This window comes from Ovis canadensis, chromosome 25 (genome assembly GCF_042477335.2).
Source record: "Ovis canadensis isolate MfBH-ARS-UI-01 breed Bighorn chromosome 25, ARS-UI_OviCan_v2, whole genome shotgun sequence".
In the NCBI taxonomy this organism is placed as follows: domain Eukaryota; kingdom Metazoa; phylum Chordata; class Mammalia; order Artiodactyla; family Bovidae; genus Ovis; species Ovis canadensis.
The window spans coordinates 21467843-21495016 of NC_091269.1; the positions used below are offsets into that span (position 1 = coordinate 21467843).

Consider the following 27174-nt stretch of genomic DNA (forward strand, 5'->3'; position numbering starts at 1 on the left):
TCTGATATGAGTATTGCTACTCTAGTTTTCTTTTGATTTCTATTTTCATGGAATATCTTTTTCCATCCCCTCACTTTCAGTCTGTATGTGCCCTAGGTCTGAAGTGAGTCTCTTGTAGAGTGCATACATGCAAGTCTTGTTTTTGTATCCCTTCAGTCAGTCTGTGTCTTTTGGTTTGAGCATTTAATCCATTCTCATTTAAGGTATTCATTGACATATATATTTCTTTTAACATTTTCTTCATGTTTTGGGTTTGTTTTTGTAGGTTTCTATTCTTGTGTTTCCTACCTAGAAAAGCTCCTTTAGCATTTGTTGTCAAGTTGGCCTGGTGGAGCTGAATTCTCTTAGCTTTGGCTAATCTGTAAAGATTTGACTTCTCTGTCAAATCTGAATGAGATCCTTACTAGGTACAGTAATCTTGATTGCATATTTTATTTTTTCATTACTTTAAATATATTCTGCCACTCCTGTCTGGCCTGCAGAGTTTCTGCTGAAAAATCAGCTGATAACCTTATGGGGATTGCCTTGTATGTTATTTTTTGCTTTTCTCTTCCTGTTTTTAATATTTTTTCTTTGTATTTAATTTTTGTTAGTTTTATCAACATGTATCTTAGTGTGCTTCTCCTAGGGTTTATGCTATATGGCACTCTCTGTACTTCCTGGATTTGAGTGACTATTTCCTTTCCCATGTTAGGGAAGCTTTTGTCCATAGTCTCTTCAAATATTTTCTCAGGCCCTTTCCCTTTCTCTTCTTCTGGGACCCTTATAACTCAAATGTTAGTGTGTTTAAGTTGTCCCAGAGGTCTCTGAGACTGTTTCTATTTCTTTTCGTTCTTTTCTCTTTATTCTGCTCCCTGGCAGTTATTTCTGCCTCTCTGTCTTCCGACTTGCTTACCCATTCTTCTGCCTCAGGTAGTCTGCTGCTGTTCCCCTCTACTGTGTTCCTCATGTTAGTTACTGTGTTGCTCATCACTGACTACTCTTTATTTCTCACAGATCGTCGTTAGACATTTCTGGTATCTTATCGATCAGTGCTTCCACTCTACTTCCAAGCTCTTGAGTCATCTGTACTATCATTACGCTGAACTCTTTCCCAGGTAAGCTGTCTATTTCCTCTCCCTATTTACTTGGTCTGCTGGGATTCTACCCTGCTCCTCTGTCTGCAACATATTCCTCTGCCGTTTTATGTCTACCCTGCTGTGCAGGGCGGTTGTTCCTTCTGCTTCTGCTGTCTGCCCCCTGATGAGTGAGGCTGCTCCAGGGGCCTGCGCAGGCCTCCTGGTGGGAGGGACTGAAGCCTGTGCTCTGGTGAGCAGAATTGAGTTTTTTCCCCCTGATGGGCAGGGCCATGTCAGACGGTGTGTTTTGGAGTGTCTGTGAACTTAGTACAGCTTAGGCAGCCTGTCTGCTGATAGGTGGGGCTATGTGCCTTTCTTGCCAGTTGTTTGGCATGTCCAGCATTGGAGCCTGAAGGCAGCTGGGTGAAGACAAGTCTAGGCATTGAGATGGACACCTCCTAGAAAGCACATGCCAATTACTATTCCTTCGGGTCAGGACTTCTCTGGTGGGCCAGCATCCAGGACTCAGCACTCTCACTCCGGAGGCCTAAGCTTGAACCCCAACCAGTGGACCAAGAGGCTGCAAGCCATGCACTGCAGCCAGAGAAAATAGAAAGAAAAAAGAAGAAAACAAATAAAACCCAAGACAAATAGCAAAAAACCAAACCCAACACACAGTACCAGCAACACAAATACAGAAGAGAAAAACAGAAGAAAACAATTAGACAGATACAACAAATCCAAGACAAATGATAACAACAAAACCAAACAGAAACAAAGAAGCAGGTAGAAAATAATAAAAGGAAAAAAAAACAGAACAAAGAATTACAAAATGAGAACAATCAATAAGGACTAAACTAATAAAAACAGAAAAAGAAAACAAATATAGAAAGGAAATAAACAAAAAAGTGAAGATAACATAAAAGAAACCCATAAGAACAATCAAAAAGAAAGAGGAAAAAAATAAAGGAATTAACAAAGAACCAAAGAACAAAAAGAAAAAAAAAAACACAAAATATCAAAAAAGTAAAAATGGAAAATAAAAGTATATATTAGAAAAAATGGTAAATAAAAATAAAACACTACCACCACCAACTGAACAAAATGAAACAAACAAACAAAGAATAATAGTAATAAGAATATTTTCCTGGGGCCTCCTCTGTCAGTATCCTTACTCTCACAGTGGGCCAGACCCAGTCCCCGTCTCCCCAGGAGGCCTCCAATACCTCTAGGTAGGTCTCTGGACCTGCTGCGGGTACTGTGGGTCTAGCTCAGACTCTGACCTGGCCTGACTCCCACATGTACTTACCCTCAAAGTCCACTCCTGACTGACCTCATCTGTGGGAATAGTTGTTGTCTACTTAGGTGCTCCCCAGACACAGGATCTACCAAGCTGGTCTCAGGAATTTAATTTGTGACTTGGGCATCTGCAGAGAGAGATTTCTGTTCCTTTTCCTTAGTTGCCCCGCCCCTGGGGCTCAGTTTTGGTTTTGGCCCCAACTCTGAACCTGCACCACCCGCTCGCATCTGTTTCCCGCCTAGGTGAGAAGGAATGAAAACAGTGGCTGATTGGGACACACTCCCTCAGGCTGGTAAGGGGTATAGCATCCACAACTAGGGTTTGCATGAGTTGCCTGCAGTGGGAGGGACCAGAAGGCAGTTGCAACAGACTAGGGTGCAGTCACTCTGGTGGGAGTCTCTCCCAGTGCTGGTGGAAGCAGGGGCTGGCATGTGGGGGGATGTAGCAGGCCCACTTCTTCCATGCCTCTCAACAATGATGCCTCGTTTCCTAGGCAGACCATGCTTCCACTAGGGCCATTCCCAGCAATGGAGCCTCTCACTTCTGTCACTTCTGTCCTCTGTTGTATCTGCTCAAGCAATAGTATTCCTTTCCCCAGATCTGCTCTAATTCCATGCTTTAGCACTCAGCCTCTGCCAGCATTGGTGGATTTTTGTCTCAGGTAGGAGCACCCAAGGAGGCTTTGACAAGGGCCCTGCTTCAGACCCCAGAGCCTACCTGGGCAGAGGAGGCCTTGGCTTAAGGGGTGGGCAAGCCTGCTCAGATGGCTGCCCCTTCCAGTGCCCGTGGAGGCATAAGCCAGCAGGTATGGGAGGGGGTTATAATGGCAGCCTTGCCCCTTGCATGCCACTCAACAATGAAGCCTTACTTCTATGGTGTCTTGGACATTTTCCACAAACTTTCCCAGTTTTGGAGCCCATTAATCCTTTCCCTACAGGCTGTCTTTTCAAAGACAACAGGTGTCCCCTCCCTGGGTCTGCATTCCAAACCCCACTTTCCAGCACCCATGACTCACAACTCAGGGTGGGATGTGCAGAGCTGTAGCACAGACCATGCACGCAGTTTACTTTGTCCTACCTTCAACAGACTATCCGTTGTGTTCTCTTTTGATCCCCTAAAGGTCTCCTTCTATTCCCAGCTGATTTCCCCACCATGAGGGAATCTGTTCGAGTGTGGGGACTTCTGCTCACCTTCAGCTTCCCACCAGGGTTGCCAGTCCTTTTTTTGATTCCTCTTTTTTTTCCTTTGTTCTTTCATCCTACTTGGTTGTACGGGCATTTTTCCTGTTCTTTTAGGTGTCCAAAGTCTTCCACTAACATTCAGCAGTTGCTTTGTGAGAACTGTTCCATTTGTAGGTGTATTCTTGACGCACTTGTCAGGAGCAACAAATTTTGTGCCCTTCTATTCCACCATCTTGACCCCCTCCTACCTGTTCATGTCTTTTGCACTTTTTAAAGTTGGAATGGGTTGTTTGACTTTTACTTTTTAACTTGTATAAACTGTTGACGTTGAAAGGTTTACAATCTAATAACTGACCCTAGGTGATATGACTTCCCTATTTTTAAGACTTTTCTCTTTACCCTAGGTGTTCTCCAGTTACTTATGGTGTATCTGAATGGATTTCTTTGTATTCACCCCACACTTTAAAAAAAACTATAGATTTACTAATGAGTTTCCTTTGTCCTTAAAAATTCTTGGCTATTATTTCTTCAAACATTGCCTCTCCTCTATTTTCTCCTTCTGAAGTTTCAATTACTACATGTTAGCCCTTCTTACATTTTACACATCTTCTCTCTTTCGAGTTTTCCAACTCGACTCTGTGCCCCATTCTGGATACTTCCTAACACTCTATCTTCCAATCCTGCAATTTCTTCTCAGCTATAGCTAATCTGCTTTTTAGTCTGTATACTGAATTCTACATTTCAATGACGGTATTTTCTATTCCTAGAGCATCTAATTATTTTTTTAATCTGGCCTTTCATATTCTCATGTTTCCTGCTCCTGTTTATGATCTCTTCATTACTTCTTTAAGCACTTCATCTGGAGTTACTGCAGAGTCTCTATTCAACAATTTCAATATGTGAAAGTCCATAAGGGTTGAAGTCTATTGTTTGCTGTTTCTGCTGATTCTCACAAATGGTTTTGGTCGTCTTGGTTTTGATTCTCATGCTAATGATCTTAAGCTGTGGGAATACTTGAGGGCACAAATTGGCACCAATTTCTTCCCAGGAAGGATTTGTATCTGCTTCCATTGAGATCCTGGGAATGCCTCCAATACTGGATCACTTTAGCCCCTGGAAGGTCAGTAAACCCATCCTGCTCATGCTTCAAGGCACTCCACTGGGTAGCATATCTTTTTCCTTTAATATGTGTTTATCACCCATCATTCTGGCCGAATATCTTCTCTTTCTTTTTTTTTAAGCATTAGGGGGCTGATCTTTACAGATTTTTCCTAATTTTTAAGGCAGCTAGACTCCCAGGAATTAATTTCTATTCTAAATCTAATTGTTCTATAATGAGGTAGCCTTTTAGCAGATCTATTCTGCCATACTGCAGCAGTATTGGCCAGCACTCTAATTTCAAACTTTTAATATGTTAAGAAATTTGCTTTAAAGTGATACAGTAAAACGCATATCAAAGGCTACCAAGAATCATAAGTACATTTGAAGTCTGAAAGTACCCTAAATTACCATGGAATGCTGGGCTAAAAGAAATCACATCTATAGGGCAGGAACAGAGACACAGACATAGAGAAAGGGCTTATGGACACAGTGGGTGGGGAGAAGAGGGTGGGGTGAATTGAGAGTAGTACTGACATATATACATTATAATGTGTAAAACAGACAGCTAGTGGGAAGTTGCTGTCATAGCATAGGGAGCTCACCTTGGTGCTATGTGATGACCTAGAGGGTGGGATAGGGGGTGGAAGGGAGGCTCTAAAGGGAAGGGATATATGTATATATCTGCTGATTCACACTGTTGTATAGCAGAAATCAATACAACATTATAAAGCAATTATCTTCCAGTTAAACATTTTTTAAAAAGGAAATCATATATCCAAAGGTAAACTGAAAAAGTATTTCCAGACATATCAAATTCAAAAATAAATTCATCAGAAACATGGATAGAAAGCTATTATCAGGCAAGAGATATGATGAACTTAACAGCTTGGTGTTAAAAAAGAAAAAAAAGTCTTCATTTAAATAACTCACTTTATGTGGGGTTGCAGCCCTGGCTGCTCTTCATAGTCTTCTATAAGGAAAGGCAGATTCTTAGCCCAGTGGTCTTTAAAGCTTCCAGGCAGATCCACGTCAATGTTATATTCCGTTAGGGGAGTATCAAGGTGTGCATGAAGATATCGAGAATACTCTGCAGATAGGAAACAAGATCTGACACACCCAAATATGCTGAAACAGTTTTTACAGCTAATTATACTTTTTTATAGCCAATCTATACAAAGTACAGAGAAGGCAATGGCACCCCACTCCAGTACTCTTGCCTGGAAAATCCCATGGACGAAAGGGCCTGGTAGGCTGCAGTCCGTGGGGTCGCTAGCATCGGACATGACTGAGCGACTTCACTTTCACTTTTCACTTTCATGCATTGGAGAAGGAAATGGCAACCCACTCTAGTGTTCCTGCCTGGAGGATCCCAGGGACGGCGGAGCCTGGTGGGCTGCCATCTATGGGGTCGCACAGAGTCGGACACGACTGAAGCGACTTAGCAGCAGCATACAAAGTGCAAATACTTCATAACAAACTGTTATTTAATTACAAGAATTCTAAGTGGAAACTCCAAATTTTCGCAAGTCACTATTATATGATAATGGAGGTAGCCTGCCGCTGACTTATTACCAGGGGCAAATACAAACCAGTCCATCTAGGTCCACCTTGCCTAAATTTTAACCACCTTTCCATAAGCAATATGAAAGATCTCACTATTCAATTCCAGAGTCTGGGAATGCAAGTTCAGTGTTAGACAGAGCCTGGTTCCTTGTCAACTGATAGATGTACTGACTATGTATGCAGTTTCATCAACTGACTGACCAACTGCTGCTTATCTCTAGGGAAGCAGTATAGAAAGAAACAGGACATGGAGCGCCCCCATCTTCTGTCTACAGCTCACAAGTCCAAGTTCTCCTAAACCAGGAAAAAAGAGGAATTACAACTTAGAGTAAGGAGCTGTGCTGTCCAAAAGGTAGTCCCTAGTAGCTGGCTATTGAGAACTTGAGATGTGGCTGAGAAACTGAAGATTACATTTTACTTAATTAGAAATTTAAACTTAAAACTGATGTTTTATTCAATTATTAGAAAACTGTAGTATGTTTGGAATAACTTGCATATATGTCTATTTTTCTAATTTTAAATTTTATTAAATATAAATTCAGACCAAGTATTTCCAATGAAAATTTAGCATCCAAATTAAGATGAACTATAATATATACCATATTCAAAGACTAGTACAAAGAAATGTAAAACAGCCAATAAATAGTGTTTTCATAATAATATGCTGAACTGATATTGTAGAGGTAGTTAAATAAGACAATATATTATTAAAATGAATTCCACTTGTTTGTTTTTACTTTTTTAACATGGCTACTAGAAATTTAAAATTACATACATAGTTTATAATTTTTTCACTTGGACAGTACTATAATAGAGGGTTAATTAAAAAGGAAAGAGAAAAAATAAAAGTAAATATCTGGGCTTTATATGAAAAATAAAAATGTCTATTTATAGCAGAAAAAGGGTAAGACTGACTAACAAAAGGAAAACTCAAAGATTTGCTTTCTTTTTCATCTCAATTTAAATTCTCCAAAATACGTGAGAATTCTGATATGAAGGAGTTGACAGATCAAAGATACTAAGTTCTTATTTAACAGTGAAAACATAGGACTACTTTCTTGTCATTCTTGTATTTTTGGATGAGATGTGACAAGACAAGGATACCCAGATGACTGTCGTATTTAGTTCAAAATACATTGTTTCTGCATAAGTAAAATTTTTTAATTTTAGAAAGAGAAAATGTGAGGAAGAGGCAAAAAAAAAACCCCAAAACAAACCAAGACTGGCCTTTAGGAGATATGGGCTCTCTCTAGTCCAGATACCACCACTAACCAGAGGGGGGCTGGGGGCAAGTCACCCAGCTTCCCTGAGACTCAACTGCCTAACAGGTAACATCAGAGACAAGCAGCATGATTCCTGCAGCTCTAAGCACTCAGAGTCAATGATCCTGCAGCTGTTGGACTTACCTCGGAGATACTTCACTTTAAGGTACTCTGGGCTGGCCTTTTGGCCCGGGAGAGGGTCATTTAGCATAACTTTAGTTTGCGCTTTTATCCCTTCATAAAACTGTCCCATTGCCACGTGGCTGAGCCCTTTCATGTACTGGCACACCTCGTTATACGGCTCCAGCTGCAGACATCGCTGAGGCATTGAAGGAAAAAAGGCTGAATTAGAATCCATACAGTTTAGGAACCTTTAAAGTGCTTTACTCTTTAATCCGGAATTATGAACTGGAATTAGGAAAGTTTTCCCTCCAGGTTAAATCAGACCAAATACATACTCTATAAATCAGTCTGTTGGTCAAGGCAATGGTTCTTTCCTCTTTGTTTTTGTTGAAGTCTAAGCACTATTCTTGCCTGCCCCCAGCAACTCCATTCATTTCATGAAACTTTGTAGAATAATACAAAATTGCAGTTTCAGTGCTTCCCTCTTACGGATGCTCACCTTGAAGTTCTTAAGGGCTTCATGTAAGCTGCCATGGTGATAAAGCATCATTCCGCGGAGCTGGAGGGTCTGCACGTGATTTTGGTTGAGCAACAGAGCCTTCTGAAAGCTCTCGGTGGCTGCTTCAAAATTGCCCAGTTCCCTAGGTATTTAACAACAGTGATGAACATAACGCAGGTGTTTTAGTCAACATACAGAATTAAGTTACCCTCAGAATTATGATCCAATCTCTAAATAAGATACTTTAATGTGTTTGCTTTTTTATTTTACCAAATTCATAGGTTTAAAATTTATTTTTTCTGCTGTTTAAGTTACTTCAGTTAAAATCTAATAAATCATTATCTAATTTAAATCTTGAAATAAGAAGTATATTTTAGAATTGTGGTCATTTCAGAGTAAAAATGGTTATTACTGACCAGCCTTGCCTTATTTTGTATCTTAAAAATTTTGCAAATAATAGAAGCTTTAAAATATCCCAGATCAATTTTATATAAATAATAAATACATAAAATATATATACAACGCCCACTTACATTTATATAGCACTTTACTATTTGCTAGGTGTTTCCAGATCTGTTTTCAATTTATATTCCCAACAATTCCATGGGACAGGACAGATAAATACCATCCCTTAAACCTATAATGAATCCAAACACACTTTCTCCAAGTCAGTATAAAAGACTTTTTCTAACTATGGAGTCAAATAAGCTCTTGAATTAAATCCTTTTTGAGTAAGGCACCTAACAGTTTCACAGGAGATTTCTGTCACTATCTTTCTCTTTCCTAACATTTATAGTACCTTTATACAGGTCAGAATGAATGCTAAAAAAAATTTTTAAACCAAAAGTCAGAATAGCTTTGATGGTCAGAGTAATGCATGTAGTAAGGAAGCCAAGCATTGCTGCTTGTTCCTGACAGAGATGCAACATACTTGTAACACTTCCATCTCGCAATTCTAGGATCTTTAAACAGATCCTCGTGATGTGGGTATTAACCTTAGTTACTGCCTAAAAAGGGCAGTATCATCCATAACTCAAACACCTTAGAACGCCACTATTCAAAGCACCTACGTTTGAAGGACTAATGTTTTCTCAGCCAATATATACAGACCAAGGTTATTTTAGGGTACAGCAACATGCATTATGGTATCCTCTTACCCACGGTTTTTTTCTATGCCCAGAGAAGATCTCAACAAGTATGTGAACACCTATGTGATTTAAAATGACCATGTCTTTCGGCTAAGAAGTGCATTTTTAAAAACCAGATCCCTATTACGAGAGGCTGTCCCACTATACACCCTCCCTCCTACCCCGAGTATTGGCGCTTTACTCACCTGTAAGCCTGTCCCAGGCTTTTATACGCATCAATAAAATCAACTTTCTGCTTCAGAGCTTCTTTGAAGGATTCAATAGCTTCCTATAAAAAGAACACAGAAAATTATTTCACTTGCTTAACTGTTAAAATTGAGTTTCTCTCAAATTACTAAAGGACTAATGCACTATATATAACATACATGGTCCCTGAGTGATTTTTTCAAAATAGGAGGACTTAAAGGGAGGCAGAAACTACAATAAACTACGGGGATTTAATTTCAATAGTAAACAAATACATTACTATGAACAACAACAGAGCCTTAAGCTTCTCCTTTCAAAATGGGAAAACAGCTTCTGTTTTTCATTAGGACTTTGACTACCAATAACACCTTCATTTTAGTATCATCTACTTAATAAAAACTCTACGGAACAAAAGTAAGCCTAAGCATGAAATAATCTAAAATGATCACAACTGGCAGCATTTGAAATTAAACCAACGAGAGAGACAAAAAAGCAAGCCCAACATGAAATTACTGATAAAACAAGAAAAAAGGCTCCTAGGATAGGTACTAAAGGATCCTCATGATCTACAAGGGAAAAGAAAGCATAAAAATAAAAGAGAAACCTTCAAGTTGGGGGTGGTGGTGCCTGGCTCCTGCCAGCACAGCTCCAGGAGGCACTAAGGTTCCAGAACTGAACATACTATGCTCTTGGGAGAGCCCTGGCTGCAAAAGGACTCTCTGTGGAAACCGGTGATAAAACAAGCCACTGTTTCAGAGGAAACATCCCAGGCTTACACCAGGTATTCAATGCTCTTTTCATTATGATGTTATTTTACACAGATATTTCACACATTTCTCAAGGAAAAGACATATCTTACTTAAAGGCTATAAAATATCACAACTTCTAAGAACTTTAATTGAGAAAAAGCTTAAAAAACTCTGGCATAGATCATTTCAACTCGATTAGATAGTTCATAGCAGAAAATCATTAGAGATATCAAATGCCTTGCACATGGTAGGCACTCAATAAATATTTAATGCCCTGGTAGACACACAAAATAGTTTTGCAAAAGCTACACAATATTGAGTCTTTCCAGAAAGTCATTCATCCCCTGCTTCTTGATTTTCTCAGGGGAGGTCAGCAGCCAAGAGAGGCTGGCTTTGAAACTCTTCAAAAGCAATACTGGGGACAAAACCTCCTCATTAAGGAATCTCACTGAATAGCTACTGTTTGGGAGACAGATGAAAATGGATAATTTTTTAACACTGAAGAAATGTTAAAGACCACTCTTAATTAGGCTACCTGCTGTGACACAGTCTTGATCTTTCAGGATTTTTACAACTGCATTTTTAATTCAACAAACATATATTGAGCGCCTACTATGTGCCAGGGACAGCAGGAGGTAAGGAGACATGAAGATGGGCAGGTCATCATCTCTGTCCTCTAAGAACTCGCAGTATCATTAGAAAGCCTGTTATGTAACAAGGTTACTAGAATACAAACTAAGAGCTACAACAGAGATATGAGTAAAAGTCTCTGGGGAAAAAAGGGAAAGGAACACCCGACTGAGCCCGGGAGAGCAGAAGAGGCTACGGGGGGAGGTGACCACTGAGCTGGGTCTTAGAGCGCGAGGAGTTTGGTAAAGAAAGACGGCATCTTGCACAGGGGAGTGGTGCCACACAGGGCACAGAGCGCTCGCTGACGCGGGGAAAGTCAGAGGGGCAGGGGCGCAGGTGCACGGGCAGGAGCCCGGGAAAGGGAGAGCGGAGGCCAGAGGGAGGGCCTCTGCCGTGCTCCACAGTCTGGGCGCTGCCCGGAAGCAACGACTGAGGGCTGTGAGGACGGGGCACCTCACAAAGTCCACTCTTCAGAGAGATGATGACTGCTGGCAAAAACAGAAAAGACACACTGGAGAGGGGGAAGGATGGAACCCAGGTAAGAGGCGGCTGTAGTGGTCCACGCAAGAGATAACCAAAGCTCAGACTGAGACAGTGTCTCTGAGGAGAGAAAAGAAGGGTCGAATTCAGGAGAGGTTTTTAAAAGGCACACTAAGACAGAATGTGGTGGCTATCTGGGGATGAGGGGGAGGAGTGGGCAGGAAGAGCTTAGGCTGGGAGCCTGGGTGGAAGGCAGGGCTTAACAATCGTGAAGAAGGATAGGAGGACGGACAGCCGTGGGCGGGGGAGGGTGTGAGTCCACCGGGCTGTGTGAAGTCTGGAGCATTTGTGGACGTCTACTGGAGATGCCCAGGGGACATCTGCTGCCCACTGCACTTACAGCATGCTTGGACGCCACAGTTCTTCAAAGTCTGATTTCTCTTCAGCTTTTAAGAGTCTTTGGTTTCGGGGTTCCTGTCTAATCACTGCACAGCTCTCTACCTCATTCTGCCAAAGAGGGGACATAGCAGAATCAAGATTTTAAGCCATTGGGAACAAAGAAACTACGTTTGTTGAACCTATCTCTAAGCACATGAACTGGCTCTGAAGTCGTCTGCATAGCAAATGCAATCATTACCATTTAAGTCGCCATCATCCTTACTAGCTGGGAGGCGGCCACCACTCTGGGACTGTTCAGCGTTAAGTGAACAGAACCATAACAGGTAACCCTCAAAGTAAAGGCTTATAAAAATGTGTGTTCAGAATAGACCATTTTTGAAACATCCTTACAAACTGAGTAGAATTCAACATAAAAGTTTCTGCTGTTTTTATTACCTAGGAATATCCAAAATGTCTGATATCTATCTACTGCATTGGACAACCGTGAAATCTGTCATGTAATATACCTAATATATTTCTAATGTATTACATCATAAATTAAATAGGCAACCGTCCACTTAATTTCAGGACTACTGACCTGGAGAGACCACCCTTAGGAAACAAAGATAGCTCAGACTCATTGGTCCCTTTAATACTTTGTCTCTACATTTAACAAGAAAAAGACAGATATCTAAACTAGGTTCATAAATTTAATTAAGGCATTTCACCACTCAGTTTTCCAATCTCTGTAACGGGGACACCCTCTGCTCCTTCTATACATCATGGGGATGCCGCTGGGATGAATGAGACAATACGTAAACACTCTGACTTCCTCGGACAGCAGATCTACAAAATGCAAAAAGAAAGTTCCCGTCTATTACACACATCACTGCTGTGCGGGTGAGCGTGGTGAAAAGGAGGAAAGCCCAAATCGCTTGGTGAGACTGGTTCACTGAGGGGCTTCTAACACTCAGAGGGTGAAAGCACGGTTTCTAGGTTTTCACCAGGTAGATGTGAAATAAACCAAACTGAATTTTAGCCCATGTTCGGTTTCTATTCAGTGTCTCTATTACCACTCTTTTCTGAAAAAATTCTTTTTGAAATAACACAAAGGGCCCTTCCTGCCTACATTCCTAAATGTGGCTTAAAAGTGAAATCAACATTTGTTTACATTTGTTTACTTTAAAAAAATATTTTTACCCTCTCAGTACTAATAATTGGCATTTTTTTCTATTTCAAATTTTTTTCTCCTTCATGTGATACTCAAGGGATAGATTCTGAACACAGTATTGTAATTCTGAATTTTTCAATTGAAGGTGACTCGAAGGTGAAGAGAATATGAGAGGAATAGAGGGCAGAGACAAAATAAACTGGCAGAAACCATCTGGAAGCTGCTCAAAGCACATTTTAAATATCTCAAAGCCTGCCCTGCCTGTCTGAATCCTGAGGGGGACAGAAAGGGTCCTTAGTAGGGCCACCTCTGCACACTTGCAAAAATGGAGATGAAGTATATGAAATAAGATTTGCGAAATGAATTCCTTCTAGTTTGGTTTTTAATGGATGGAAGTTATTTTTTTTTTAGAGTCTGTAAGACTTAGATTAAATTCTCACACGGAAAATAATCTATAATACCAGACTTATGTTTACAGTTTATAAAGGACTTTCACACATTTTATTTTATGTAATTCTCACTCCCACTTCAAGAGACACAGAGTAGCATCATCTCTACCTGATAAATGTGGAAGGCAAGGCTGAAAGAACTGAAGCAGCACGCCCAGCAGTGCAGATGATAAGATTCAGAGCAAGAGCTCAGAGCACGACCTTCTAATTCAACACACTCTGCCCTTGAAATTTACCCCACTGACACTTATTGAGCACCTACTATGTGACAGGCACCGTCTGTAACATGGAGGATTTACAACTCGTGGCCTTTTAAAAGGTAAACCTTCTTCCCACCCTCTAAGTGTGTTTATGTGTGTATCAGATCCTCAGAGTTATTTTCAATGATAACATCCATGTATTCTTCTCTGCTACGTGCTACTGAAGCTCTTCCCACCTTCCAAAGTTCAGGTTAAGTGCAACCTACTCTGAATTCTCCACCTCCTGGTCAGAATGAGTGTCTTCACCTAGCTGGGTGGACTGTCTGTGGCTCTCAGGCCAGCCTGTCTTCAATCAGGCAGTTTGGACATGCCAGGCCTGGGGTGAGAGCCAGAGCTCCACCCTCAGCTGTGTTTCTTCCCCTCGCCCTGGCAAGAGTGAAGCTACTGCAGGACAGGCTCCTGGAACAGGCTTGGAGAAGGCAGAGTCCCAGCCAGAGGAGGGGCGGGCAGCTGGTGGTGACTTTCAGCCCCACTCAGCTGAGACAGAGCATCTCCTTTGTCCCTCGACCCCTCCTCCTGACAGCAGTCTTCAAGCAACAGTGCTGGGACCCCTCCTGCAGCCCCCAGACTCCCCCCACCCCGGCCATCTGGCCACTCCCGACCTGAAGGCTGCAGCATCTCCTGGTCAGCCGCCTCTTCAGCCACCGCCACATCAGCAACCATTTCCTTAGTACAGATTGAATCTCAACTCTCTATTTCCCCCAAATCTAGACTTCAGAGCTCCTCCGGGCCTACCAGCTGAAGTCAAATACTCAGCAGAGTGCTCTTGACCTTCCAGGACTCCCTTCCCGGGGGCCCAGCCCCACCTCCTCACATGCATGGGTGTGTCTCCCAGGTCATTACTCACACCTTCCTCTCAGCCTCAGAGTCCTTCTTCCCAACCATGCTCTGCTTTCCAAGTCAAGATGATGTCCACTTATTCTCTGGACCTTCCTGAGTTCAAATGAGAGCTTCTCACCTTGGCTTCCAAAGAAAGCACACTGCTGATATTACTTTCTTTGGTTTATTCACCAGTGATGAATCATATGTGGAGAAAGGCTTTGTAAACTGTGTCTGTCCTAAGTGTAAAGCATTATTCCTCCCTTATAACCTTTCATCCTCTCCCCTTTCGTACCCTCCTCCAAGTACGTATCAGACAGTAGGAGCTCAATCAATTTGTTGATTCAAACTACTTTCTAAAATAAACCAACTGGACATGTGAGATGTCATTTCAAAACCTGCCAAACTAAACCCCGGCTCAATTCCCCCCACCACGAGGGAGACTGAGCATCACTGCAGGTACACATATTGCGCAGCACTTTCACCTTCAGAAGTCCTCTGTGAAAGAAAGTTAAGCCTTTGTATAGCATAGCTATGGGCTGGTTTTTGTTCAGCTCTAAGGACTGCTGAAAGTCTTCATGGGCTGTTGCATAGTCCTACAAAAAGGAGAATGAGAAAAAATATAGTAGTGTTTGTTAGATATTGGACATGTCCTACTTTTGACTGATGGAGGAAAAAAAAATCCCAATTTATTCTGCACCCTTTCTGGCTTTAAAGGAAACATTTCATGACTACAAATATTAGAAGCATGCTTTCTCTGTTGAAGAGGTGATTTTAATTGATGAGAGAAACTCACAAAGGTTTAATTTAAGCATACTGTCTCAACCACAAAAGAGTATTATTTTAAATACTAAGTCATAATCTGCTATGGATACTTTACAAATTATTTTAGTACTAACATTCCATTATTTTGAAGTCTAAAATAATTATGATATAGATCAACCTTAACATGTATTATACTGAGGTTTTTAAAAATCTATTTTCTTTTGCAATAGAAAAATTGTTATTGAAATGACTGTAAACCAACAAAAATAGCTATGGCAATTATAAATACCACTCATGACAAAAGGTAATCTCGCTAGGTTGAGAAGCTACAGTCTAGGAAGCCACATTAGTTCAGGTAATGATTCTCGGGCTGTGATCCCCAAAGAAACTCAAATTGTACCCTTAAGTTTAATGATCACATTGGTAACAGGTACATCTGCTTCTCTACGCTGACATTTCCAAGAAAGTTAAGGTACCATCTATAAACCAAATCACTCTTCTGTTTCCCACTCTTTCTTTTTTCCCCTAGCCCAGAATTAGTTACCGCTGACAGTTCAAGCAAGAAAATGTGTTTCTGGTATTTAATATTTCTCCACTGAGTTCAATTTCAGCTACAGAAGATGCTTTCAGAATTGTCTTATATCACAAACTATTAATCTACAGCCCCAAACCCAAATCTACCAAATAGTAGCTTTCTGAAGTAGAAGGAAAGCTGAAATTTTTACCACCATGAAAGGACACATTTCAAGGCAAAAAATAATTCACCTCTGATATGAAGTACAGGGTCCCGCGATGTCTGTACAGCCGTGCTGAGGGCTGAAGTTGAATAGCTTTAGTGAGATCATTCACTGCTTCATTAATTCGTCCCAGAGGGGACAGAATCTATAAACCCAAAAATGTAATTAGGGGAGAAAAGTCCCAGTGATCGCCCCTACAACTGCCAATGCTTTTGACTTTTCAAGTCTGTTTCACCACCCCACACTTACAATGTGACTCTCTCAGCAGCCTAGCGCCCTTGACCCCACGTACTGTGCAGTGAGATTCAAAGGCAGCAGCCGAGGGGCTGCTGACCTTGTCCAGTCAAGGGGATGCTGAAGACCTATGACTGTGGCAACTGCCTGTCACCATTTCATGTTCTGTGTCATAACAGATGTTGCTTTTCTTGAAGTGCGACCATTTTCCCCCAACCTATCATTTACCTTTCGGAACAAAATTTGGCATGTCAAATTAATCTGAAAGTTAACTCTAAACCATTAAAGCAGAGAAACTGATAAACACAGATTGGAGTCCCCCATGGTATCTAGCTACGCCATCTGTGGTGTCAAGTGCTGAGTGGCATTTTCTGGGATTCCAGGTGTTGGGTAAGCCCTCTGATATGAACAACGCTCATCAGTTATGATCTGCAAGGTAGTGACAAAACATCTGCAGGCCTGTTCTGAACGCTTTCTGATCCAGCAATCAGCTGTGTTCAGGCAACAATGACAACACAGAAGACAGCTCAGAATGCAAAAGTTCACCCAAAAGACGTAAGATAATCCAAAATGGGCATCAGTATTCATGCAATCAAGCTCAAGCAATTCATCTGGAACAAATGTTCTTAAATTAGGGTTAAATTTGTTCTTATAACAGGTCATTTCCATCAAGTTTTACTAACTGGTTTCCTCCTCTGCAGGAACTTAAAAACCAGCAAGAGAGAAGATTGAGGCAGGCATACCACCAGTAGCAAGAGAGACAGCTCAGAGGAAAGAAATGGAAATATGTGCCCTTAGAATTCAAGAAACATAGTGGTCTAGGGTTATATTTTGGAAGGAAAAATATCCCAACCTAGTATATTAGTATTAACATAACTGAATGATTGCACCCTAGCACAAAAATCAATATGCATAATGACCAGAGTAACTAAAAAAGGTTAAATTACATTCACTAAATATAGACAATTTCAGAAAGTATAAAAGTAAAAAGTTTCTCATAAAACAATTTCTGACATAAACAAATAGTATATTGTAATCCAGCTGGAAAGTTCACTATATCATGATGTTATTGCCTGAAAATGCGAGAAAAGGGGGATATTACTGCACATTTTTAAGATCATTGGAAATCACTTTTCTGATTACCAATATCATTCTGGGTATACAATTAGCTTTTTATTAGATAGACAAGTTTTTCAAAGCTGCCAAATCAGTCTAAGTGCACTTAATTAAATTCATGCTTTACCATAACATTTTAGCAAAGCATCACTGTGATGGCAGGGAAAAACTCAGCACCCACTCCCTGGAGCAGAGTGTCACCAAGTGAGCTGCCCAATGCTCATCCTAAAAACCAACAGGCCTCTCATGCAGCAGCGAACAGATTACAGTCATTCAACCCTTAGGGTAGCAATCCAAAACAGACAAGAGATAATGAATTCTTTCATTATTTGAGAAAGAATTTCTTTCAGAAAGCCAAATCCCCAATAAAACAAAAAAACTCATTTTAAGAAACTGAACTGTAATTTAACACACTATAATTTTGAGAACAAAAACATCATAAATGCAGTTTTAAAAATACTAAAACATTTAGCCTTCCCTTTGCTTATTAAGCTTTCTCCCTCAAAAGAGGGAGGAAAAGTCATTTGTCCCTTTAGTCCAACTACGAAATCCCACCAGAACAGATAATTAAAAGTTAAGTTCTAGTCAGATTGAAAATATTAACATAAATTCTAAAGCTCTTAATATGGTTAAATGTGCAATAAAATAAATACAGTATGAAACTTGGATAGTTTACTATTGTTTAATGAAAATGGTAAAATGGACATGTTTCATTTAAAAACATTAAAAGGGGTGCCTTGGCACACAGTCCTTTCTCTGGCCTGAACACCCTTCTCCACCTTGTTCCCCAGGACATGGTTCCTACCCAGCTCCAGCATCACCTCCTCAGCGAGACCTCTGCAGACACCGCCAATGCCTGTCCCCATGCCAATCTGTCCCAGGGATCCAGCAGACCATGTTTTTCTGCTCCTGAACAAGCACCCCCTCCGTGGTGTCCACTGTCAGACATATTACCTGGAATTGTCTCCACCTTGAGTCCTAAGTTCCAGTTATGGTCACCCTTACCTAGTCTACATCTCCATGTAGATAGGTGTATCTCCTAAGGATTAGATACAAGTGAACACGTGCGCGCGCACGCACGCGCACACACACACACACACACACACATACACACACACACACAAACATGCTTCAAAAGGCAATAGGCCTCATTGGACCATACTGTCATACTGTTTTGCCAAATAAAGTATGTCACATACAGAGTAAACACATGTCATATTTTTCAATGAACATGGACAGTGGTGGTACACTTCATGACTCTATTTTTAATACTAAATATTACTATTACATGTTAAATCAGCAAAGATTTAACATGGTAAATCAGGAAAGAGTATCACTCAGCCCATAGTTTTCTAGTAATTTCAACTGTTTAAATGCATTATGTACCTATGGAGGAGAACACAATAGGTATACAGGAGGCTTAAAATTTATCAGCAATAAAAATAAAAGGAAAAAAAAATCTGAATTTTTTAAAAATCCGATAACAACAGAAGGAAAAAGAAAACCACACTCACTTCTGCTCGCTGCTCAAATACCTCTGGACGATCTGGTTCCAAGGTAATTACTCGGCTCAGTTCGAACAGAGCAAGCTCAGCATTCTTAATGTCCTTGAAAAGGCATTAGCTCAGTATGAGATACACTGTTACTCAAAACCAGCTTGAACAGACTTTCTGAAAACACTAATAATTTAGTAATGACATAACTATTTATTTAGAAATAAACAGGAACTTAGCTTCTATGTAAGAGATCTGCCAAGTTAAATAAGCTGTAATTATTTAACTTGCTCAAGTCTACCTACCCACGTTGGACTTGGCTACCTAGCAGATTCCACAGGTGGCAAGATGTTTTCTCAATTTAACCTATTTAAACAGTACATCAGCCAGTCTCAAGGGATGAGCATGTGGACACTATTGTGTAAAATGATGCTGACTAGTGGCAATGTGGGAACGGAGGAGCCAAGTTAGTGTCACTCAGAACCCTTCTAGGCCTATACACCTACTCCTAGAGCAGCCTAGGTAAGCCTGTTCTCTTTAAAATTTACACATTACTTTCATATCAAAAATACATGAGGATGTTACTTTTACATTAAAAGCACATTAAAGATATAAGCAAATTTCACATCAAGATATAAAATGAAAAGAGATAAGAATAAGGAAGAAGCAGCTTATCTCTGACCTTTACTAGGGCAACTCTGATCATTTACTGATGCCCTGAACCTAAGTAGGGCTACTTACTGATGCTCCCTTCCTAAACATCTTCGTCATTTCCTAACCTGTGTTCCTGTGCAGTCTGCTTTCTCATGTCTCAGAAGTATACAATATTATACAAGATTTCTCCATTAGGCCAGCAGGCAATTAGGACAACTGCTTTTTAACTCACAAAAATACAAAGTGACATTTCTCCCTCAAAGCATAATTTCATTTGAATATTTTTAATATAAAAGAAAAAAGTTTATGTATAATGTTCAAGACTGAAAATTTGGACATCTGACCTAGACCACTGCATTATTCACTATATAATCTCAGGAAGGTCTTCATTTTTACACCAAAGTGCCTTTGTTTGACCAAAAAATATACTTATTATAACCTTCTTCCCGGACTCCTCAGAGAAGTAAGTGAAATAAGGCTCCAAAGATATATCTATCTAAGAAGGAATAACATATAACAAATTTAAAATAATTTATTTTTTATAATATTTTACAAAAAAACTTCTGTTCTTCTATTTGACCTTTAAAAATTGAAAGATTCTAAGTACTGTAAACTGTTGATACCCAGTCTCTCTCTCACACCGATGAGCATTTCTCAGGGATTCTGTCAAGGTCTCCTGCTTTTCTTGGCTTATGTTCAGCTCGTCATGAACTAAAGTTTAGGCTGGCAAAGGCTGTCCTTTTAGAATAGAAAGTTAGGTGAAACTGACCTCAGAAGACCTGGGCAGAAATTCCCAGCCCTCTCCTTTCCGGCCACTTGGCCTTGCGGAAGTCCCCTACGGCCGCTGTCTCATCTGTGAACTGGGGCACTACCCCCGCTGTCCCATCAGAGCCCAGAGGGCAGGGAGGGGCTCCACGGACACCCTGGCCTGCGTCCAGTCATGTAGACACTATGGTAAGCGTGACTATTCCATACTCACATGTAGTCCCTTCTTTCCATAGGCTATCCCTCGGCCATAAATTGCACTAACCAGATCAGGCTCCTCCTAGTCAGACCAAAACAGAAACACGTCAAACACTATAGACAAAACAAAACAAGTCAGTTTCTGCTTAAAGCACGTTAATGCTGCAAATGACAGCTATGTTATGCTACCATCACTCGTGTCAATCAATACGCAGTCCCCGACCAAAAGAGTCTACATTTTAAAAACGCATTTGAAGGAGACACGAATAAGAGATTTACATTTTAAAACACTAGAAAAATAAAACCAATGTTACTGAGCTTGGTGCTAGCTTCTTTCACACAGTCATCTTACTTAAATTGTAATCCTCTCAACAACTCTCTATTGGCAGCACCAGCAGTCACAGCCCAGAGAGAAAACGGATGCTCAGAGAAGCAGAGACAGGAGTAATGGACTGGGTGATGCCTCTTCCTGGTTCATCTGTTTTCAAATAGTCATGAAATAATCTGAGAAGGAAAGAACCCATCACAGCCAGCTCAATGAGGAACAAGAGATGAGTTGGCTCCACAATCTATTAGGTATTAATATAATACAATCCTTTATTCTAATGGGTCAGAATAAGAACCAAACCTTTCTTGCAGACTGCTCCCATGTGCGCTGGATAAAACGCCTCTCAAGCCCAAGGACAGAGCGTCTGCTGCCCCTCCATCAAGTCCCATACGCCGGCCAGCAGTATGAACTGCCTCACTTGCAGAGTGAAACACCACTTGTCAGCATGTAACCTGTGCAAATCTTACCCTCTTCTTTGAACCCTTTCCTATACATTGGAGAAAGAAGAGCACATAGCCTCTAGCTATCAGGTCCTGAGTGAAGAATTTAACAGGACTACATCAGATGATGTCTCTTGCAGACCAATCTATAATCAGTTTCAAATCTGCAACTGAGTGTCTGCCAGTATTGCAGAAAAAGGCATGTCAACTTAAATGATGAGTAAATGGGAAAAAACAAAGGATAAGATGCTATTCACTGAAAAACAACACCCCCCCCAAAAGAGGCTTCCATAAACAGAATCAGGTACACCACATCAGGTAGTAAGTTGGTGTGTCACTGGCTGGGGCTTCCCTGGTAGATCAGACAGTAAAGAGTTTGCCTGCAATGCACGAGACTCAGGTTCAATCCCTGGGTCAGGAAGATCCCCTGGAGGAGGAAATGGCACCCCACTCCAGTATTCTTGCCTGGAAGATCCCATGGATGGAAGAGCCTGGTGGGCTACACCCCATGGGGTCGCAAAGAGTCAGACACCACTGAGTGACTAACACACACAAGGCATCACTGGTTACAACCCAGCCAGCAGATGGGCCTCACCGTATATGGAAAGGTGAAAAAGTCAAGTAAACAATCACAGATTTCTAGCTTCTCTTGGAAAACTAAGAATCCAACAATGACAGACTCACATTTGGGCATGAGGATGTGAGAACATGACAGCAACAAGAACAAAACCCAACCAGAGCGAAGCCCTGGGCGCCTGTTCAGAAGGACGTGCAACATCCACCAGCTCCCCATGAGCCTCTGCACTACGTCAGTTCACTCTGCTCATGTAACTTGCTGCTCTGGCTCCCATACAGTCTTGGATCTTTGATTTCTAACATGTGTGTAATAGCCCGCCCATGCTATTCACTAATTGGAAAAAAGTATGAGTTACAGAATGGCAGAAGAATGGCAGTCACCTCCTATAAACAAGGCTTGTATACGATTATGGGGGTCAATATGTGCATAGAAAAATGCTCTCCAAAATACTAACAGTAATTTCCTCTGGGAAGTGGGATTACTAGATATCTTCCTCTTCTGCTTAATACACTGATGCATTCCTTTTAATTGTTTAACACACACATACGTTTATAATCAGAAAAAAAACATATGTTAAGTAAAACATCGGAGACGGCAATGGCACCCCACTCCAGTACTCTTGCCTGGAAAATCCCATGGGTGGAGGAGCCTGGTGGGCTGCAGTCCATGGGGTCGCTAAGAGTCGGACACAACTGAGCGACTTCACTTTCACTTTTCACTTTCATGCATTGGAGAAGGAAATGGCAACCCACTCCAGTGTTCTTGCCTCGAGAATCCCAGGAATGGTGGAGCCTGATGGCCTGCCATCTATGGGGTCGCACAGAGTCGGACACGACTGAAGCGACTTAGCAGCAGCAAGTAAAACATACTACAGAAAGTAATAGAAAACTTTACTATCAATTGGAAATATTGTATTTAAATAAATTAAATAGAAAACTTATTACAAATTATAGAAAATTTAGAAAATGAAGCAAAGCACAAAAAAGAAGGTAAAGGGCACCCTATAATTCTATCACCTGGAGATAAAACTTCAACATTTAAATATTCTTCCTGGCTGAAAGGCAGAGCAAGTAGCTTGGGAGTGGGATCCAGGGCCAGAGAGTAAGGAAAAGCAGGAAAGAGAGTTCCCCACGGAGGAATCAAACTAAGACAGTCTTCACGTGTTTCCCCAGGACCGGCGCCCGCCAGGAGACAGTACAGCGACAGAGCAGCACCTCCTCCAGATCGGGCAGTGGGGGCGGCTGGTGACCCCACGCAGCTCACGCCTGCCGAGGACAGGCGCCGGTGAAAGCAAACCCCACTTTCAGATTTGTCTCAAGATACTCTATCCAAGAAGCTTTTCTCCTCAGCTGAGAAAATGTTTATAACATGACAAGAGGTAAATTAGGAAAAAGTACATTTAAATAAAGAGTTATGGTACTGATGAACTTTTCTGTGGGGCAGGAACAGAGACACAAACACAGAGGATGTACTTGTGGACACAGTAGGGGAAGGAGAGGGTGGGATGAATCAAGAGAGCAGCACTGATGTATCTCTGCTGCTGCTGCTGCTAAGTCGCTTCAGCCATAGACACTGTGCGACCCCACAGACGGCAGCCACCAGGCTCCCCTGCCCATGGGATTCTCCAGGCAAGAGTACTGGAGTGGGGTGCCACTGCCTTCTCCGGACATATCTGTACTACCATGTGTAAAACAGGTAGCTAGCAGGAAGCTGCTGCTTAGCACAGGGAGCTCAGCTTGGTGCTCTGTGACGACCTGCAGGGGTGGGATGGGGAGTGGGAGGGAGGCTCAGGAAGGAGGGGATATATGTGTATTTATGACTGATTTGGGCTTCCCTGGTAGCTCAGCCGGTGAAGAATCCGCCTGCAATGCAGGAGGCCCCAGTTTGACTCCTGGGTCAGGAATATCCGCTAGAGAAGGGATAGGCTACCCACTCCAGTATTCTTGGACTTCCCCGGTAGCTCAGATGGTAAAGAATCTGCCTGCAATGCGGGAACCATGGGTTCGATCCCTGGGTTGGGAAGATCCCCTGGAGGAGGGCACGGCAACCCACTCCAGTATTCCTGCCTGGAGAATCCCCATGGACAGAGGAGCCTGGTGTGCTACGGTCCATGGGGTCACAAAGAGTCGGACACGACTGAGTGACTAAGCACAGCACAGCACACATGGCTGATTCATATTGTACAGAAACTAACACAACATTGTGAAGCAATTACCATTCAAGAGAAAAAAACTGAAAATAAATAGAGTTATTCTTGTTTGACTGACATCTCCATATACCCTGTGGCCACACCAGCCACTCTGGGAGTCATCCTCATCTCCCCAGCCAACACACCTATTCAAGAAATCCTGGTAGTTTCATCTCCTGATCCAGCAGACACTTCCTCTCATGTGGCAACTGCAATGGCCTCAACCACTTCCTGTTTCTTCCCATCCAGTCTCCAGGCCCATATTAAGAGTGAATTAAGTCTGATCATGACACTTCCCTGGCTGAAACTATTCACTGGCTTCCCAACACCTACAACAGCAAAATTCAAACATTTTTCACTTTAAGAAATACATTTTACACTGTAACACAGTATACTCATACATATATACATAAATATACACACAAACACATCAGAAACAAAAGTGTCACTAAGTCTCATCAAGCCTTGCTATACACAATGTTATCTGATATTTCCTTATCAGGTATATTTCATTTAAAAAATGTTAGTCTCATGTATACTATCACGTAAGAATTGAATCGCCAGTCTATGTCTGATGCAGGGTGCAGCATGCTTGGGGCTGGTGCATGGGGATGACCCAGAGAGATGTTGTGGGGAGGGAGGTGGGAGGGGGGTTCATGTTTGGGAACGCATGTAAGAATTAAAGATTTTAAAATTTAAAAAATAAAAAAACTAATAAAAAAAATTAAAATTAAAAAAATAAAAATAAAAAATGTTAGTCTTGTCACCAATTAATTTTAGCACCCACTAAAGGGTAGCGCCTCAGGATTTGAAAAAACAGTGAGGTGACATCTAAATGCCTTTGCAAAAATCACTGATCACTTTTCTGCATCACCATTCACCTCCTTTCACTCCCCCACTCCCAGTTCATACTCTAAAAATTGGCATTACTTAGTAGTTCCCTAGATGCAACACGGGCTTCCAAGCTGGGTGCATTTGCAAATGCTCTCATCTGCCTGAAACACTCACCCGTTGTCTCCATGCCCAGGAAAATCTTTCCATCCTCCAAGTCTCAGCTCAACACTCCCTCTTCTCTAACTCCTTACAGATGCCCCTGGAAAATAGGTATGCTCCCCTCCTCTGTTTCTATATGTCATATGGAGGTTAGTCATTCTTTCAACAAATATTTACTAGGGCCAGCTATAAGCATGCCCCATCCCATGTGCTACAAATACCACAGTAAAAAAAACCAACACACACGGCAAAAGATTCTTGTTTTCTTGGAGCACAGCCAAAGAACCAAAAATATAAATGTTACACCCTCAGTAAGTGTGAGAGAGATAAATGGTGCTTTATAAAATGTATAAAGACTTAAATACCTAGACTGAGATCTTAGGGGGTGGGGGAAATCCCAGAATGACTGGTCCAGATGGTGCAAAGACTCTGAGAGAAGCAAGGAATACTGCATCTCCAAGCTGAGGTTGGAGAAGCAGGTAGGAACCATATTAAAGGTTTTTATCTTTAACCTAAAACCAACAGCAAAGTATATGAGTGTTTAAAGTACATGTCTGTACAGCGTGCACATGTGCATGTGTGTGAAGGGTGTGAGCAGAGAAGCCAGGAAACGCTGGCCCCATCTGTCATCTGGCAGATCAAAGCGGCTGGCCATGGTTTGAATAGAGCTGGGAGAAGCAGATGGATGAAGGAGATACTTAGGAGATACACAGACGGAGCTGGTGATGAAGTCAGCGACACACACATGTGTGAAGCATGCTGTAACCCTACGGAGGGGTGCCATTCATTGAGCTTGGCAACACGAGGGTATGACTAGAGACTCTTTTCCAGTTGTGGGTGGGGGGATGTGGCAGGCTCAGGGGAGAGTATGCCGTTGATTTGGAACCCGTAATACTAGACTATAACCATGATAACAATCACAATAACTAAACATCCATTTTGTTATTGTAAATTGAATGGAGAAAACCTAAATACTTAACAGAGGCATGTTACTCTAAGTTTCCTCTATTGTTCAACATATAGATATATATATTTAGAATTCCTTTCCAACAACATAGAAGAATATATAATTACTGTGTACGTGTGCTAAGTTGCTTTAGTCGTGTCTGACTCTTTGCAACCCGATGGACTGTAGCCCTCCAGGCTCCTCTGTCCATGGGGATTCTCTAGGCAAGAATACTGGAGTGGGTTGCCATGCCCTCCTGCAGGGGATCTTCCCAACCCAAGGATCCAACCCACATCTCTTATGTCTCCTGCATTGGCAGGTGGGTTTTTTACCACTAGCGCCACCTGGGAAGCCCCATATAATTATTGTGGTTGCTATCATACCACAATATAGTCTATTATTATTTTATATAATTTTATATAGTCTTTATTATTTTATCACAGGCTTTGGATGTTAACAACAAGACACAATTCTTTCTTTATGAAATGTTACAATGAACTATTTTTTCAAATAAAAAAATGTTTATTTCTAAAAACAAATTGAGCTCAGCATATCATTTTGAAGTATTTTTGAATACACGAGTTTAATAATACTTACACTTTATAAACCTTTCAGAATTTTAAATGAATTAAACTAATGTTTCAATTGTCCAATATTATTCACTTTATGCAAATACAAAATCATAGTATAATAAGATAGCTTACTGGAGTCAGGCCCACTTAGATGTCTCAAATTAAAAATAATATTTTTTTTAAAATCCATAAACGTCTAATTTACCATATTCATTATATTATTTACATAGTGATTTTAAAATTTACAAATATTCATTTTTCCACCACAAGGTTGGCTTTTTGTTAAAACCTGCAAGTCACTGGATCAGAGACAAAGAAGTAAAAAGCGACAGTGCCCAGCAATGTAAGGAGGACGGAGTTCTGTGTGAGCGGCAGGTGCACGTACGTATGTGCATAAAGTAAGACTACAAGATCATGAGCAGAGGAATGCTTTACATTTTCTCTGCTAATGTTAAAAAAAACAAAGTTCTTTCATGAATTCAGTTCCATTACAATCAGATCAGAGTCAGATGAGTTCAAAGTCACACAACTAATAGCAAAGGTCAACTGCCTCATTGAACATCATCACAGTACTTAGGTCACCCAGCCCTGCATGAGCATCGAAGCAGCACAGAAATCAGGAGAGTTTCCCGCTTTCAAGAACACTATGATGGAGGCACCAACACGTGTGGAAAGGACACAAAGACACGGACATGGAGACAGTACCGACTGATAAGCTTTTAAAATCAAGAGTTTCCAACGAAGATGGACAGATCTAATAAATCTTAAAATCGTGTTTAGTTGGAAACTGATGCTCAGGGAATACTGTCTT

The 27174-nt window shown here is 41.2% G+C and overlaps 1 protein-coding gene across 7 annotated transcripts in view; it reads right to left on the reverse strand.

Moving 5' to 3' along the window:
- The window catches only part of TTC13 (tetratricopeptide repeat domain 13), an 81679-nt gene that overhangs the window by 23099 nt on the left and 31406 nt on the right, over positions 1 to 27174 (reverse strand). For 4 of the 7 annotated variants that reach the window (XR_011253104.1, XR_011253103.1, XM_069572510.1 and 1 more), the window contains exons 5-12: positions 20336 to 20401; positions 18724 to 18816; positions 15888 to 16004; positions 14843 to 14953; positions 9421 to 9503; positions 8088 to 8229; positions 7610 to 7784; positions 5571 to 5727 (exon numbers count right to left, since the gene is read on the reverse strand). Coding sequence is in view for 4 of the 7 variants with exons in the window: in XM_069572510.1 (XP_069428611.1) it covers positions 5571 to 5727; positions 7610 to 7784; positions 8088 to 8229; positions 9421 to 9503; positions 14843 to 14953; positions 15888 to 16004; positions 18724 to 18816; positions 20336 to 20401 (944 nt within the window). In the remaining 3 variants the exon portion in view is untranslated. The remainder of the gene's footprint in view (positions 1 to 5570; positions 5728 to 7609; positions 7785 to 8087; positions 8230 to 9420; positions 9504 to 14842; positions 14954 to 15887; positions 16005 to 18723; positions 18817 to 20335; positions 20402 to 27174) is intronic. The other 3 variants (XR_011253105.1, XM_069572512.1, XM_069572511.1) reach the window with 1 other exon arrangement.